At 30.6% G+C, this 18,201-nt stretch overlaps 1 protein-coding gene across 2 annotated transcripts; it reads right to left on the bottom strand.

The window, feature by feature from the left end:
* Window positions 1-1,135: 1,135 nt before the first annotated feature.
* Window positions 1,136-8,334, bottom strand: LOC109802101 (peptidase, S9A/B/C family, catalytic domain protein (Protein of unknown function DUF829, transmembrane 53)). Of its 2 annotated transcripts, none has more exons than XM_020363315.3 (8): window positions 8,072-8,334; window positions 7,769-7,954; window positions 6,288-6,345; window positions 5,876-5,956; window positions 5,749-5,781; window positions 5,163-5,402; window positions 4,931-5,072; window positions 1,136-2,168 (listed from the first exon to the last, which is right to left on the bottom strand). In XM_020363315.3, the coding sequence occupies exons 2-8, from the start codon at window positions 7,945-7,947 to the stop codon at window positions 1,681-1,683; spliced, it is 1,221 nt and encodes a 406-aa protein (XP_020218904.1). In that variant the 5' UTR covers window positions 7,948-7,954; window positions 8,072-8,334; the 3' UTR covers window positions 1,136-1,680. The 2 variants fall into 2 exon arrangements, with proteins under 2 accessions (XP_020218904.1, XP_020218903.1); XM_020363314.3 differs by having other exon boundaries at window positions 7,769-7,969; window positions 8,072-8,332.
* Window positions 8,335-18,201: the final 9,867 nt, after the last annotated feature.

Raw genomic sequence — 18,201 nt, 5'->3', positions numbered from 1 at the left:
GAAGCTCATTTCTTAAAATTTGTCTTATATACTTCAACCCACCTCAAGTCAACTATCACATACTTAATTTATGTCATCTATAACTTCAGCTTAAAATTATCTCAACTATAACTTCCACCCCACATAAGTTAAGAACAATAAAACAACATAAAATATAATTTTTAATTACATATATAAAAAATATACATATTTAAGAAAGAACATGGTGTTACACCAAACCACACAAGACTATTTCTTTGGTCTTCCTCTATCTTGTCCCACCCCACTTGGAAACAAATTCAATGGCAATGGTCGCGCCAAAGAGGAATCAAAGTACATTCTAACAATGTTGTGGACTAGCAAGTAGACACAAGGGCTTCGACTCTAGAACTCATTGTTCCCCTAGAAGAATCGTGGAGTCAATTGCCAATTGCCTTTGTTGCTTACCTACTTCTTTGCACGATCTCAATTAAGCACTTGAAGCTCCTCTATACAACGTAGTCCTATAGGACTACAAGTTTTTTAGTCTTACAATGTGCAACGAAGCGAGATTCTAGAGCAACTTTGTGTCAGTGTCCATGTGTTATGTTTCCTTCGTCGCTTCCCCACTCTTTTCCATTAATTTGTTTTGACCCTCTCTCACATAGCTTGCCTCCTGACAAGTGCTAACCTAAAGGATGTATGCATACTGAAGCATTGGAAGTTTACAAGAAGGGAGGAGAGAAAAGGAAAAATGAAAATAATCGAGTACAAGGAACCTATTATAAGATTGTATAGACTACACATGAATCTAACAGTGAAGAAAACAGACCACCATACACCACCTACATACATGGACCACAATAACCACGATCAAAGTTTATTACTAGTCATAATTATTATTTCATAAATGATTAGAAATTTCAACTAATGTCCTCACTTATGAGAAAGCTATTTATTATGTAACTTGATAAAGGTGCCCAATTAGTGACATATTTAAATAAACTTCTTTATAAACAATTATAAAAAGATAAAAAAAAATATTAAAAAAAATGAAACAAACTTCTCCGCAAATTAAAACTAACTTAACTTTTTGAAAAAATATTTCATTTTTTCTTTTTATTCCTCCCATAAATATTTATGGAGAAGTTTGTCTAAATAGACTCTAATCAAAATATGAAGGAATTTAAACGAACTCTCATTACATATCCTTAAGTACCGGTAGCTGAGTTCCTTGCATTGTTATAGTAAAGATACAAAAATATATAACGAAAAATACTATTCACATGTACTATTCATTTGTACCAACTAGTGTACAAGACCGAGTAGCATTCCATTTATTCAACATATCAAACTACACTTAGTTCTGAACGAGCGAGGCTGATATTGAACTCACAAGCAGTATTATACTACAATTACAATTCCCCCCTGTATTCTTGTCATGGTGATCTCAGTCAAAACATGTTTTTTTTTCCGTAGAAGTAGCTGTACAATTTGCCTTAAGAAAAAGGCAAGCTGCTGCTCAATCACATTACAAAGTCCAGTGTTTAAAGAACAGCTCAGGTGGTAGTTTATTAGTCCTTTTGCCTCTTATTTCAGGTACTACTATTACATATCTCTTGTGCCCATTAGAGATCCCTAAAAATTTTAAACCTTTAAGAAAACACCAAACCTTCAAGCAGAATTCACCTGAGGGCTGAGGCTTTTTGTCAGTCAACAATCTTACAACCTTGAACGCCGAATGCATTTTATAGGATTAAATGGAACATGCTTCTTTGCCCCTGCTAATAGTGCATTCTTGGAATTTGACCTGATATCCCAATCCTCAACATTCTCGGGCACACAAACATCAAACAATATTTGGCCAAGAACCCCATGTGCATTGATGCTTGGACGGCTTGGGAGATGAACAAACCCTCCCTCTCCCTTGCGTTCATCTGTTATAGTGCCAACACCTTTACCGACGTCATACTCCATTGAAGTAGAAGCCAAATTATCACTTGGAGCAAGAGCAAAGCCCTGAAAACTAGTTGAGGTCATTGCTGCTTTCCTCACTTCAGAGAACGGATCTGTGACCTCATCTTTTGTTCCTTCTATACCCAGTTTCTCATCTTCAATTAGTTTAGTTTTGCAACGATAAATTGCAACTGCCTTGCCAAGGATCTCAGTGATAGCAGCCGTGTAATCATTTGGATGATGCTGAAAATGACCTGTGACAAATTCAACTCAAGTTCAATACATTCATTTCTGATCAACTGGAACACTTTAAATATTACCCTGCAACTGGCATTGCACTAAAAATAAGTAGGTTAGAATACTCATTTCAATTACCAATTCTTTCCTTTAGTACACACATGCAACAAAAATAATTGCATATCTGTCAGCTTGCAAATAGGAACTTCGGATGCAAACTAGTGTTGGAAATTGGAATGTAAAATGAAGATCTTAAGGTTTAGAGGTTACCAACATAACTAAGACTGCACATAAATGAATGTTGCTTATTTAGATAAATCAAATACAGGAATTTTTTTAAAAAAGATAAAGGATCAGCAAGTTGCATGCCAGAAATATTTACTTACTGTAAATGTTTATAAAAACAAGTTTTACTGTTACATATTAAACAAAATAAAATGCCTGCTGTAGAAGCCATGTACCCGTAGTCTACGCCAAAAGAATCACATGGATATTCTCACAATGAATATTCGTCATGTTTACCATGAAAATAGCATAAACAAGATAATAAGCAGTTATATTTTGAAGTACAAAATCAAAATAGGAGCTACTATGTATTTGATAGGCCAAATTCTGAAGTAGGCAGTTATAATTCTGTATTAGGAAGTTATTTTTACTTAAATTGAGTTATGCAGTTATATGTTATGGTGTCACAATAATTGAATTCCTATAAACAAATATACCCTTATATATTAAACATAAACGGTTATCATATTTATTTACATATTAAATTTTAATTTTTTTAAAATAAATTAATAATTAAAAATAATCTTGTGTCACAAAATAAATTATTTATTATAAATCTAAAATATAATTTGTATGTTCAAAAATATTTATTTATACAAATTTTAAATATAATGTATACAATAAAAATATAGTATCTATTTGTATATGTAACTTATTATAAATTTTAGTTATATAAATAAATATCTAGCCTGTTGATTGGACAAGCCAAAATACTAGTAAAATATAATACTGAGCACAAATTACATGCAATAGACTTGCTGCTGTCCCAGAGACAAAAGTCTCCTACAGAACACTCCCTGCACACAAACTACAAATAATAACACCTTCTGCCTGATTACACACCCTACTATCAAATATACCCTAATGCATAACTGCCATCAGTTATTTTCTAGGAATAAATCAAAGCAATTTCTAATTCTAACATAAAATAGCTAGTGCAGGATAAGTTATTTTCTATCACATTCTAATAATACATTACTGGTACTAACTACTGCCCATAATTGCTAACTATGATCTAATGATATAATATATAACTGCTCATGTCAGTTATTATTGGTTCTCATCATCATTGTCAGCTGAAAAATAAACCTTTTCCCCAAGACTTTTTCCTTATTCTCTCTTCCTCCACTTCAATAGCAATTATTTCTCCTTTCTTTAGAACTTCATTATATCCCAAAATCACCAACCTTAGCTCTTTTTTTTTTCCTCACATAGGTGTAAAGGATGAAATTTCTCTCCATGTTGAAAACATAAACTTCTCTCGATAAGTTTACTGTTGCAGCCAGCCAGCCTCTTTTTTCCACAAAATTTCCTTTGATCTCCACAAGCTTGTTAATCGTCTTATGGATTATTAAACCTTGCAATCAAATCCCTTTTCAATTTCTCCCAAGTGAGATTGTCTTCAGTTTTCCTCAACAGATTGAACCAATGTATGGTTTGATCCCTCCATACACAGCCTAGCAGTTCCACTTTTTTAACCGCCATACAGTACTCTTCCAAACCTTGAAGATTGGAATCCACCCTTGTTCTATAGTCCCTTGTGATTGAAATTCTCAATTTCTTCCACTGTTCTCTTCGGAAACAGCCTCAACATCTCAGACACAAGCCTCTCTCCCATGTCAGCCATCCTCTTATCCATTTGCACCACACCATTTCACAGTCCTACCAATTGTTCCTAATCTACATGATCAGAAATCTAGCCATTGTCAAATTATCAACTCATTAGTCTCAACTCTTAACAAATCTCTGTTCCATTATCTGGCAGGTTGGACTAAAATGATAAAATATAATGCAGAACATAAATCACAAACAATACAGCAATACATTTGCTACTCCAGAGACAAAAGTCTCCTATAGAGAGTACTATCTGTCTACAAAATGCATGTAACAACAATTCTGCCTAAGTACACACCCTACTATCAAATATACCTTAATAGAAAACTACCATCAATTATTTTTATGAATAATTGTCATTCAAGGCAGTTTCCAATTCTAATACAGAACATCCAACGTAGGATAACTTATTTTGTATCACGTTTTATAATAACTAGTAGGAGAAAGAAGTTTTAAGGGAAGAAATATTCCTTTTAGATATTGTATAAATATAGATAGATACATTACTGCTTCTAACTTCTACCCATAACTGCCAACATGATAATTAATATTACTCTTCTATCTGCTAATACATGACAGCTCATGATAGTTATTATCGGTTTCCATCAGACAGGTATAGTAATGTATAGGTTGCATGACAGAGTAGAAGGCAACTAAGGCAACAGATTGTTATTTCTAGTGGTTTGAAGGAGGAAACCCCTTGTTAAGAAGAAACCCTATATTTGTTGATGTTTGTACACAAATTTGGCATAAAAACGAGATTATTTCTATTTTATAACTCGGTGTGATTATTTCTCGATTCCAAGCAAGAGTATATGTTTGTCATGTATATACCAACACATTCAAGTGCCATTATGTAAAAAATTGCCAAGATACCAACCTACATGAGGAGAGACACTCCATTTTAACAGTTTGACATCTCCACCAAGGTCTTTTAGTCTTTGGAAAAAATTTGAAATAACTTGAAATGGAGCAAGATCATCATTTTCTGAACATAGAATGAGATAGGGGACCTTCATATTCTGCAAAATAATTATTTGATAAGCAGATAATTCAAGAGACCTGAGTAAAAAAAAAATAATAATAATTTATTTATTGATTTAGCTACTTACAACGGTGGAGTAAAGTGTCTGCCAATATTCTGCACGGTGTGATTCAAATCTACTGAGGAAAAGAGAATCAAGACCAGATGCTATGCCATTTGCAACCCATGAAGCAAATCTTGGTGGATGTGACACTTTTAAAACAGTTGGGTGTAGAAGAAATCGAACACCCAAATCACTGGTAAAATCAACTGGACTTGAATCATAAATATAGCCAGAAATACAGTCTCTAACTAGCTGGTAGTCATCCTGTGCATGAAAAATAGTTTAGAAGTGGTTAAGAAAATAAAAGATAAAATTATTAGTGAACAGATATTTTTGTGTGTGTGTGAGGAGTTACAAGGACAAAAACCACTGTCCATTTGTCCAACACACATAAGTCCATGTAACAAGAACTTGACCAAAATACTTGGTAAAAGGGAATATATGATCAATTACATCATGGAACATAGAATGCAGGGTATGGATACAACACTTTATGCCTCATTTCACACATTAAAATGATTTAAGAAAATTCAAGAAAATGATGAGTTTATCAATTATACAATCTATGTAACTCAATGATCTTCTGGACTGCTATTGGCTGAAAGCATACCATATTATGAGCTTCAGAGCTGCCACTAATTATCTGGATGAAAGGAAAACATAGTCATCAGACATTAGAATTAAAAGATTGTATAGCATGATGGTCAAAACATAAAAATCAGTAAAGAATAGAATACCTGAAGAACCTTGCACATACAAGCTTTTGCACCACCTGAAAAGGATGCAAAAACAATGGGGCAAGGCCTGATTTTCAGAACCTGTATATTGAACAGAAGGCAGTATTTGTAAGCTTGAATCTATGTATCAACTTTTGACTATATTCAAAAAATATTACAAATTCAACAGTAGTTCAAAAGATAATAAGTTTACTTCACTTCAGACTGCTTTACATAGGATCTAAACAATGGGATAAAAGAGAACAATAGATGTTACACTAATGCTTTGTATCTCATCCAGACTCACTTTGTTGCAAATTTTAATCAAGATCAACGAATTGTAAACCAGTTCAGAATTAATTAAAAAGAGGCTTTCAGCTAACTTTTATTCACACGACCGACCAATAAAATAGAGGACTACAGTAAAACTTACCTCAACAAGTTCATTAAGAATATCAACAGCAAGAATTGTGGCTTTCTCAGGGAAGAACCTGCAAATAATAGCAATGTCATAATCATCATTTAGTATACATTGAGATGTGCAAAGAACCAAAGTATTGATGACCTCATCTCATGGAAAATAAATAAAATCTCAAAGCAGCTGGAGACCATTTTACCTAACAACTAAACATAAACTTTAATTAAAATAATTAAGCAAACTTAGCATTAGTTTATCATGGCCCCGATAAACCCCTTAAAGAAGAGATTTGAACATTTGAAGATTAACTCCTCCAGCTTATGCCATCACCTTTCTAAAAAGTTTTCATGCTTCAAATAAAATAGAAAGGCAACTAAAATGCAAATAAACAGCTACAACTTTGACCTTTGTGATTCATCAATTAAATGATGCCAAGGTTTTAACAAAATAAATTTTCACTCAAACTTCCAACAATTGCAATAAGAACCCCTTCCATCCAAACTGCTTTAATTTATAAACTGTAAATGAACATTCGATTCGTAGAATCACAAATTTGAGTGAAGCTTCACCTAACTTTGTTGGTCAGGATAACATTTCAAGGCAAGGTTAGCTGATAAACACAACATCCAGATATACAAGTGCTTCATGCTTTGGGCCAACCAGCAAACAACGAGTAGTGTTGTGTATTTTATAGTCCTAAAAATAAAAGCACTACTCCTACTCATTACACTTCATGAAGGTATTATGTGACGGTTCCATCAGCAACCAAAAAGTTGTTACACTGGACAGAGAGAACCCCCTCCCCTATCCCCACCTCAATTTTTTTGAAAGTTTAAATTGTGATCAGGCTTCAATCTTCAATTATACCAGTTAAACAAAGGCCAGGTACTAATAGTTCAAACCAGCAATGCTTAGCTTGGAATGTCCCATTCCTCTTCTGCTTTGAAATCATTAGGCTTGAAATGTCCACTTAGCACCCCTACTATTGGATAATGAGGTTTAAGCATCAGTAAAGGCTACAGTATGTTTGGTGGCAAAGGTTTATTATTCATTCGTAAGGGAGTTGATTATGTATGGAATTGGTGTATTTGTATAATAAGAGTTTGTTTGGATAAACTTCTCCAAAAAAAACACTTTTTGGAAGAAAAAATATAGAAAAAATAAAAATAAGCTTTTGTATAAAGTAAATTTGACTTATGTATAAATCAATTTTTAGGAGTTATCTCATATAGTTTCTCCAAAAAAAAAAATTACAAATTAGTTTTTGCATGTGTAAGCTAGTTTTAACTTGTAGAAAAAGCTTGTTTTATTTTTTCTTTCTATTTTTCCTCTTTTAAATGTTTCTGGATAAGTTTATGGAAACAAGCCCTAAAACCAACCTGGTCTTCTCACATTTGACTTCTACTTTAGAAGGGTTAAAGTGTGGAGTAATAATCCTTGATTAGAAAATCAACCCTTGAAATTGATAACAAGTTATGAAGTTGATAAGAACTCACATGTTGAGGAATTGAGAATGGCAAACGAGGGAATTCCAGCCGACAGATGAGTAGAGGTCGACGTATTTCTTCAAGTGCCTGTCCTCGCTCGACATCCATGCGAACACGACAACAATCCCATCGGCTTTATCACAGTCCACTTTTCTCCCCCAATAATATCTACCACCGAATCCCCACATTTTTAATCTAGCACAACAAAAACTGCAGAGGTCGGAACATTCAATTTACACAGAAGAGAAGTAACAAGGGGAAACGAAATTCCAAAATCTGCAGAATATGGAAGAATTAAGGATGAAAGTTTACTTGAGAAGGAGAAAGGCACGTGCAATTTGAGCTTTGTCGTTGTTTTCCTCACTCTGTCGCGCGGGAAACAGAAAAGCGGGGTTGGAACTTGGAAAGAACAAGGCTGTCTTGTCTCAGACCAGAGGCAGGTGGTGTTGTGTGTTTGAGCTCACGCTCCACCTTGGAAGACCGCAACACAAAAAAGGCGTGTGTCTATTGGTTTACCCACTTTTATATTGCTCCTATTTTGTTGCATTGCGATGTTCACAACTCGTGGCAACGGGAAACGGGAATTTGGAATTGGGATTCACCTCTGAAAAGTCAGAATCCTTCACGACTCACGAGAGAGATTATTATCCGTAATATTACTGTGTTAATTAATTATAAACACGTTTTAAAGGATTTGGATTAGTTACAACTAACCACCTCAAAAATTAATTTATTTTTAATAATTTATCTTATTTTTAATATTCACTTTGATCTTTATTTTTTAAAAATATTTATTTTGACCTTTATCTAAATTTGATATTTTTAAAATAGTTATTATTTTCAATTTTGTAACAATTTTAAATTTTTATTTTATTATATTCACTTATATGAAAATCATGAAATTTAGTTAATATTCAAAATCAAAACAAAAGTGTAATAAACTTAGTGTAAATTACATAAAAAATTATATCACAGGAACAATTAAAAAAAATTGATATTAGTTTTTTTTTTGCTGTTTAGACCCCTTTTCACATAATTTTCATTGTGTATAAGACTTTTTTTTTAATTCAAATATATGCAATGTTCAATAATTTTCATGTAAGTGAATCTAATGAAACAAGTTTTAGATTTAAATCAATCAGAAAAAATGGTTCAAAGTCGTGTCTTGATTCTCAAAATTGAAAATAATTATTATTTTTTGGTATATTGATGAATAGAAACAAACAAAAAGAATTATGTGAAATCTAAACCAACTTCATGCAAAATGAAATTTGGAGGACTCCTCCATTTAACAAACGTCAAACTAAATCTGGTTATTCATTCAATTAATCCATAAACAACAATATTGTCCTCTCTATGAATACTTTTTGCAATATACTTATCAATCATAAGTCAAGAACTCTCTAATATTGACAATAATTTCTACATATATATTTATATCGAGAAAAGTCATGTTATGGATACTCACAAATGGTAGAAATAATAGTTACATATCACAAAGAACCAAACTGACTATAATTTAAAGGATAAAGAACCAAAAGTATAATTTAGTCTCTAATTAACTTAGTTTATGAACCAAATGAGTTAAAGATTATGCTCAACAAATAAATGAATTGAACTTGAGGTATGAATAATTTGATTTGCTTAATTTATGAATTGACTTGACATATAAATTATATATATATATATATATATATATAACTTTTTATTTAATTTCAATTTATTAAAATTTCTAAAAACTTTCAAAAACTTAGTTATAAGTGAATAATAATAAAAAAGTGAATATTTTGGAATTTTATGGTTATGAATTAAGTTTTATATTATTTTATGTAAGGTGAAGTAATTTAAATTTTAAAAAAAATTAGTTGTAATCATGCTATGGAATCGATCATGTAATCTTTCAAAACTTATAAGATAAGTTATGTTTTATCATTAAAAAAACAATTATTTATCTATAATATATTACTAAATTAAAATTTTAAAATGTATAAGATTAAAAAAAATAGAATATTGATTCATGTAATCAAAATTAACAAAATAAATCACTAATTTTAATTATAACTTAAGAAAAGAAAGTCATATCAAACTTAAGTCGATAAATAAATTGACCCAAATATTATCATGTCAAGACTTACCCTAACTCATTTCAAATTCAAGAATAAGAATCAAGTATTAAAGTCATTAATTAATTCGAAATCACTTAAAGTACATTTTTATATTTCATAAATTTTTATGTTAGAGCTTTCTTCACGTCATTAAAATTTTTATGCATAAAAAAATCTTATATTTCACATTTTAGAATGTATTTTTTTTTATATAACTAAAAGTTATAACAACTAAATTATTTTTGCTCGTATAATAGCTAAATTATTTAAATATATAATTTATATTTTATATTTATATTAAATCATTAATATTATATATAAAATATTTTTAAATATTAATAATTTATTTTTAAAATATTAAAATATAATTTAAAAGATAAAAATCTTTAAAAATACCGTGTCTAGAACAAAATCTTTAAAACAATTATTTCTAAAAATGGGTTCATTCAAAACAATTATTCTAATATATCTATAAATATCATAATAATAACATTCACCTTTTTTCTTTACATTTTAAAACTGTTTTGTTTTTTTTTAACTAATATTATAAACTATATTATTTAACTAATATTATTGTTGTTGTTGATAGTATTTAACTAATAATATAGTTTAATATAGATGTATAATTCATTTCTATCAAATCGGTTCCTAGATGGGTTACCACTAATTATATTTAAAGTTCAGTTTAAAATAATTATACAATTCCATTTGTTATTTAACTTGTATCAAATTTTTTTTATAATTCATTTCTATCGAATTTGGTTCCTGTATGGGTTACCACTAACTATATATAAAGTTCAATTTAAAATAATTTCACATTTTCATTTGTTATTTAACCGGTATCAAATTTCTTTTATAATTTGTTTCCATCGAAACAATTTAAGCTATATCAAATTTGTTTTATAATTTATTTCCATCGAAACATCTCCTATATAGATTACTCCTAATTATATATAAAGTTCAATTTAAAATAATTGCACATTTCCATTTGTTATTTAACTTGCGTCAAATTTCTTTTATTTTATTTTTCAAATAAAAATAATTATACATTAATCAAAAAATCACATAATATTAACAAATTATTAGTTTAAGTGGTATTGAATTTAAGTTTGAATCTTTTATATGGAAAAACAAAGGTGGTAATGCATTATACCAATAATATAATTAAAAAAATATGTAACGTCTTTTTTTTTTTTAAAAAAAATCCTAATACATACGGATAATATGTATTTATAACATAAGTAATCTAATCGTCTTTGGAGGCTGACCCAACACATCATTACGTCTAAAATAAAATTTAAAGTGAGTTTTTTAAAATTAATAATAATATCATTTAATAAATAAATTTAGATATGAGCCTTAAAAAAATAATTATATTTATATATTATTTAAAGATGAACACTTTAGAGAGAGTTTTTAAGAATACAAAATGTTATTTTTGAGTTATAGGTTTTGAAAAAAATTATATAAATACTAATACAAAATAATTTTTTAAGGATTAAAAGTAAGGACTTTATTGATCTCATTCTTTATAACAACGTGATAGGTCACTACACTAACTAGGATTCATCTACTACACAACAAAAATATAAGTTATCTAGTGTGGTCGTGCAACAATTATATAAGTAACATGTAAACCACATTTGTATAGGGTAGAAGGATAAACAACTAAAAACAAAAATCCTCACGAGCTATATATATACCCTATACAAATATAAATACATTATACAATTACATAATTGTATACAAGATAGACTCTGCGTTGCCGATCAACACCTATATACAACCTGACTACATAGGAGTAGCCATCAACAAAACATAGCTACCACCAACGTGACTCACCATCGACTACACAAGTCATCCCGTTGATCTAGTCATACTTTCATGAAGAATCATAATCATTACAGTTTCATCCACATGGAAAACACAAGATAAGTTTATGAAAAAAATTATCATATAATCATAACTAGGTATCTTTCAATGATACAACATAATCAATTCATCACTATTAAAAACACCTCAACATGTGTCAACTAACAATTCGTCAATAACACAATTACATCACAACAACATATCTTACAACATCACAATAATACTAGCACAAACAACTTTGAACAACTAATGTTCGTCACGCTTATTAATTATGAAGATCTCTAACGATATAGGATGAACAATTTAAGTGGTTACACACTACTGAACCACAACATGTGACATATCTCAACCAAATCAACTAACAACCCAATTTAATTTCTCAGGTTTGCCACTTAAACTATGAAATCTAATACTATTACCAAGGTAGAACAATTTAAGTATGAGTTTACCACGACATTAACTTGCATCACTAAGTCACCTATAGGATTAGTCCATTGACTATCCTTCAAGTACTATGCTCCTCCAATACTAGGAGGAACTAAGTCTCCGACTTCATACTTTACTTAATTGGTCATTTTATAAACGTATGTCTCAACTTTGCTCACGTGCGGATATTACATAAATCCTAAAGGAAACAACATACAACTTACCATTCAGTAATCAACTTACATATAAAAGGTTTTTCAACACTTGAGCTCTCAGAGCACAACATCTCATATCCACAAAATGGGATACTTTTTCAAAGTTATTACTTACTTTCCTTTAGTTTTTATGTATCTTAATTAGGACATGTATCTCAACCTCATGCCCAACAACTTAACAACTTAAACATCATGCACCTTTACAACTTTATAAATCCAACCGTTAGATTGAAAGTTCTTTACTCTTAGATCGTATATACAAAATTTTATATTAATCAAAGATGATTTGATACTTCATTCTTATAAAACAAAATTGGTGTAATATATTTATTTCAAAATATACTAAAATATGAACACTTTGATTACTTTCAAGTTGTTGTTCAATTTTAACAAAATTTGATATACACATATAAAGTGATATGAATTTTCAATCCAATGGTTGGATTTACAAAATTCACATTTATTATAAAGTTATTGAGCAGTGTAATACTTAGTAAAAGTTATATCGGTGTTATTATAACCCTCCCCTATATATATATATACATACATACATATATATACACACACACATATATCATCTTACATCACTCATACAACATTCATCATCAATCAATTATAAACAACTTTAAACAACTTTTCATCATGCAACTCATGCCTAATGCCACTAAAAAGATGTCCGACACCATTATGGCAAGGGCTCCTTGTTTCACTCATGTCGGACGCCAAACTACTTATGCATAACATGGATATGGTAGAGAGTCTCCAACTCTCTCGTGCCTGGCATCAAGTAGAGGACCTCTACATGCTCATGCTCAATGCCACACACATTAGAGTTCAACATGAATCTAGTAGAGACAAGTCTCTTTAACCTCATGCTTGACGTTGTTCAACCCATGCTCGAGGTGATTCTAACATGAGATGTTTCTCTCTCCTCATGCTAGGTACCATTGATTCTACACCTAGTGTGAGTAAGACAAAGACCCCCTCTTTAGAGTCACGCTCGATGCCTTGAAGGTACGTCAAACATGACATTAGTTTCAACACTGATGCAAAAATTGATTTCATCCAATCTACCTAAAATCTAGTAATCCCAACAACATGCATATGAAATACACCACATTTGCATCATATAAAGTTATGAAATAACACCAAAAACAACATGCAGCTAAGAATTGAGAAGAATCATTTACTCTCCATGAGTGATTCCTATAACATCTCAACTTCACAATTCATCGCACATCAACATTAGTTATGAATCAAGTGATTCTAATCAACACAAGTCATCCCACAATAGAAATCTTCCAACAATCAAGCTTCCCTTACATTTTAAAGAACCGTATCAAGAAGAGAAAAAAAAGAGTCACTTCGTATGACTTTGACTCCAAAAGCTCAACCAAAGCTTTCATATCTTACTGAACTACAAGAAGAAGGAGAAGTTGGGGCCCCTAGAGGAACCCTCATTAGCCTCTCCCTAAAATCCTTGAAACTTTAAGTTATGAGGCCCAAACATTAGAAATCCTTTTATGCACTTCTGAACTAAGTCCACCTATCTCTAGTTCAACTGCTCAGAGACCCACTTACTCTCATGATCCCTTTGATGCAAAATTCTCAACAGCAATTAACATCTAAACAACAAAAATTTATATAATTAATAAAACAATCCTAAAATCAACAATATTATATACTTGACCTAACTCTATCTTTTTTCAATGATTTTATTCTCGAACTTATATACAAAGAATAAATCCATTTTGAAGAACTTAATTTTTTTTATTTAAGAAAAAGATTTTGTATATTTTTTACTTATAAAAATTAAAATCAATAGTAAAGTTTAAAGTAGTTCATTGCTTAATTAATCAAGCTAAATTGTCTGGTCTTTAGTTAATTTTTATGAAATAATATTCATTATAGTTTATCTTTAATATAAGATTATAGTTTAAAAAATTTCAAATAAAAACCTTTTGAAAAAATGAAAATAATAATTTATTCTTTAAATTTTGAAGGAAACATATTCAATTCATATATAATTTTGAAAACTAACTTCAATATATATCTGTTATAACGTGTATTATTTTAATGTGTTATTATTGATCAAAATTTATCATATGTCTTAAAATTATAAATAAAATTTCAGACTAACGTAGTCATATAAATATCGACAAATAATAAATTTTAATCGATGATTTTTTTTAAATGAAAATATACGGTCATGTTATGGATACTCACAAATGGTAGAAATAATAGTTACATATCACAAAGAACCAAACTGACTCTAATTTAAAAGATAAAGAACCAAGAGTATATAATTTAGTCTCTAATTAACTTAGTTTATGAACCAAATGAGTTAAAGATTAAGCTCGATAAATAAATGAATTAAACTTGAGCTATGAATAGTTTGATTCATTTAATTTATGAATTAACTCAACATATAAATTATATATATATAACTTTTTATTTAATTTCAATTTATTAAAATTTCTAAGAACTTTCAAAAACTTAGTTATAAGGGAATAGTAAAAAAAAGTGAATATTTTGGGATTTTATGGTTATGAATTGAGTTTTATATTATTTTATGTAAGGTGAAGTGTTAAGTCTCAATTTTACTTCTTTTTAGATGAGACTTATTGAACAAATTACACTCATCCTCTGAACCATTGCAATATAATTGTTCTCTTTTTGGTTCATTTTGTGTGCAGATATAACTAACCCAAATTCAGCTAACAATACCTTAATACACCTCATTTTTTGTGCAGGTATTGAGCTAGTGACTTGAGGATTGAAGACTCTTAGGATTGGAAACCTAAGAAGCTAAGGAGCAGAGAAGAGGTTCTGCGCCGGGCTCAATATAACCCGCGCTGGGCGTGACAAAAATAGAGTATTTCATCTTTGCTAGTTATATTGCGCTGGGCGCAAAAGGAATTAAGCCAGGCGCAAAAGGAATTAAGCCAGGCGCAAAAGGAATTGCGCCGGGCTTGTGTTGAGACAGAGAGTGCTTGACTTCTCTGGAAGAACTTGCGCCGGGCGCGAAGAATTGTGCGCCGAGCGCGGAACCCTAATCTGATCTCCCAGGCTCGTATTTGAAGCCATTTTCGGGGATCTTTCTCTCCATTCTCACATTGGGTGCCTCCAGGAGCTGCGGAAGGGATTCCCAGGGCTTGGGATCGTCCGTGTGCGGATCTTTCCTTCGGTTCTTCATCCTCCTTTCATCTCTATTTTGTATTTGCCCTCATTGTTGTGAGTGGTTTCACCCATTTTGTGGGGTTAGATGTAACCAACGTACTCTATTGTAATCTTTACGGTTTTAATGATATATATACATGTTGTTTTATTCTTTGTTGTGTTTGTTTCTATTCTTAATGCTTGCTTTGGATTGATCACCCTTTACATGATTTAAGGTTCCATGGGTATTGGAAAATAACCTTTGAAACTAGTTCTGAAACATATGCCTAGTGGTGATTGTATCTAGGGATAGAGCTTGACCCATTAGTAGTCTTAAACCTTAGCCCGTAATGCGGGTGTAGATATTGGGTACTCAAGGGATTGATATTCAATATCCGCACCTAGGCTCTTTTTCTAAGGGATTAGGTTTGAGTAAACTCTTGGGTTGACTAAGCAATGAATTCAACAAGAGATTAAGGATATATTAGTATTACGTTCGGTGAAATCTGACCCCCACAACCTCACAATACCACAATACCATTCCTTACCTTTTCCACTCACAAAACAATATTTATTTACAGCTTTCATTCCAATAGTCACAACTTTGAATTCACTGCACAAACTATGAAATTGGAATTATTCTTTAGTCACGAATAGTCAATAAATGCTTATATTACCTTCTAATCCCTGTGGATACGATATTTTTACTACTTGAACGGCCGGTATACTTGCCGTGTTTGAGACCGTTGATAGAATTAAACGAATTTACAAATATTAACAAAAGTGTTTCAACGGAAATTCTCAACATGAAGTAATTTTAATTTATACGAATTTTAGTTGTAATCATGTTATAGAGTCGATCGTTGTAATCTTTCAAAACTAATATGATAAGTTATGTTTTGTTATTAAAAAAACAATCATTTATCAAAAATATATTATTAAATTAAAATTTTAAAATGTATAAGATTAAAAAAAATGAAATATTGATTCATGCGATTCAAATTAACGAATTAAACCACTAGTTTTAATTTTAACTTAAAAAAAAGTCATATCAAACTTGAGTCGAACAATAAATTGACCCAAATATTATCAAGTCAAGTTAACCTCGTCCCGACTGATTTCTAATTCAAGAATGAGAATTAAGTATTCAAAATCATCAATCAATTCGAACCATTTAAAAAACATTTTTATATTTCATAAATTTTTATGTTAGAGCCTTCTTCGCATCATTAAAATTTTTATGAATAAAAAAATATTATGTTTCAGAAATTAGATTTAAAATTCATATTTTAGAATGTATTTTTTTATATAACTACAATTTATAATAACTAAATTATTTTTGTTCGTATAATAACTAAATTATTTAAATATATAATTTATATTATAGATTTATAATAAATCATTAATATTATATATAAAATTTTTAAATATTAATAATTTCTTTTTGAAATATTAAAATATAATTTAAAAGATAAAAATCTTTAAAAATACCGTGTCCAAAAGAAAATCTTAAAAACAATTATTTCTAAAAATCGGTTCCTTCAAAACAATTATTCTAATATATCTATAAATATTATAATAATAATAATATTCACCTTTTTTCTTTACATTTTAAAACTGTTTTGTTTTTTTTAACTAATATTATAAAATATATTATTTAACTAATAATATTTTTGTTGTTGATAGTATTTAACTAATAATATAGTTTAATATAGATGTGTTCCAGTATGCCTAAAAGTCTCACATCGCTTAGGAGTCGATGCTAAGGGTAGTTTATAAACACCCTTCCTCCTTAACCCACCGAAGTGCCTTTTCAAGGACAAAATCGTGACGGCCCAACGAGTGTCAAAGCGAACAATACATCGGATGCGGTGACCCTAACGATGACAACAGACTTACAGTAGGAACATTGGCATTAGAAGGAGGGCCCTGCAGGCCACTCTTGCCCCTTAGCATCGACTGGGAGGCTTGTTTCGGTATGCCTAAAAGTCTCACATCACTTAGGAGTTGTTGCTAAGGGTAGTTTATAAACACGCGGACAATACCTCGGATGCGGTGACCCTAACGATGACAGCGGACTTACGGTAGGAACATAGTGTACTATCTGTGCCAAGCACCGAGCTTGAACTCGATTCTAACCCCCGCACGATATCGGATGAGTGCTACGAGACATCGGCCAAAACAAAGGCCCATTATCTAAATGGGCCACAACCAACCTCAGGCCCAGATAAACCCTAATTCACACTAAGGTATGTGCACTACATATATGAGACGCCTACATTATCTAAAACTAACTTTAGCATCAGAGTCTCTTTTGCAGAGACTACCTCCACTTCGGAACAGCTGACGTACCCAGCAAGAAAAGCTCACCAATCTTGCCTAGTAGATCGTCCCTCACGACCAATTTCCAATAAAAACAAGATGCATAATTCATTTCTATCAAATCAATTTCTAAATGGGTTAGCACTAATTATATATAAAGTTCAATTTAAAATAATTACACAATTCTATTTGTTATTTAACTTGTATCAAATTTCTTTTATAATTCATTTCTATCGAATTGGTTCCTATATGGTTATCACTAACTATATATAAAGTTCAATTTAAAATAATTGCATATTTGTTAAGTCTCAATTTTACTTCTTTTTGGATGAGACTTATTGAA

Source organism: Cajanus cajan, chromosome 4 (assembly GCF_000230855.2).
Source record: "Cajanus cajan strain Asha chromosome 4, NIPB_CcT2T_4, whole genome shotgun sequence".
NCBI classification, from domain to species: Eukaryota; Viridiplantae; Streptophyta; class Magnoliopsida; order Fabales; family Fabaceae; genus Cajanus; species Cajanus cajan.
This window is presented reverse-complemented; position numbering and strand designations above follow the sequence as displayed.

Bases quoted from the DNA above. Each gene is read 5' to 3' on its own strand.
- LOC109802101 (XM_020363315.3), bottom strand. From the start codon at position 7,947: ATGTGGGGATTCGGTGGTAGATATTATTGGGGGAGAAAAGTGGACTGT. The intron at 6,346-7,768 runs GTGAGTTCTTAT...TATTATTTGCAG, and splicing joins CATTCTCAATTCCTCAACAT to GTTCTTCCCTGAGAAAGCCA. The intron at 5,782-5,875 runs GTATTCTATTCT...CCTTTCATCCAG, and splicing joins GTATGTGCAAGGTTCTTCAG to ATAATTAGTGGCAGCTCTGA.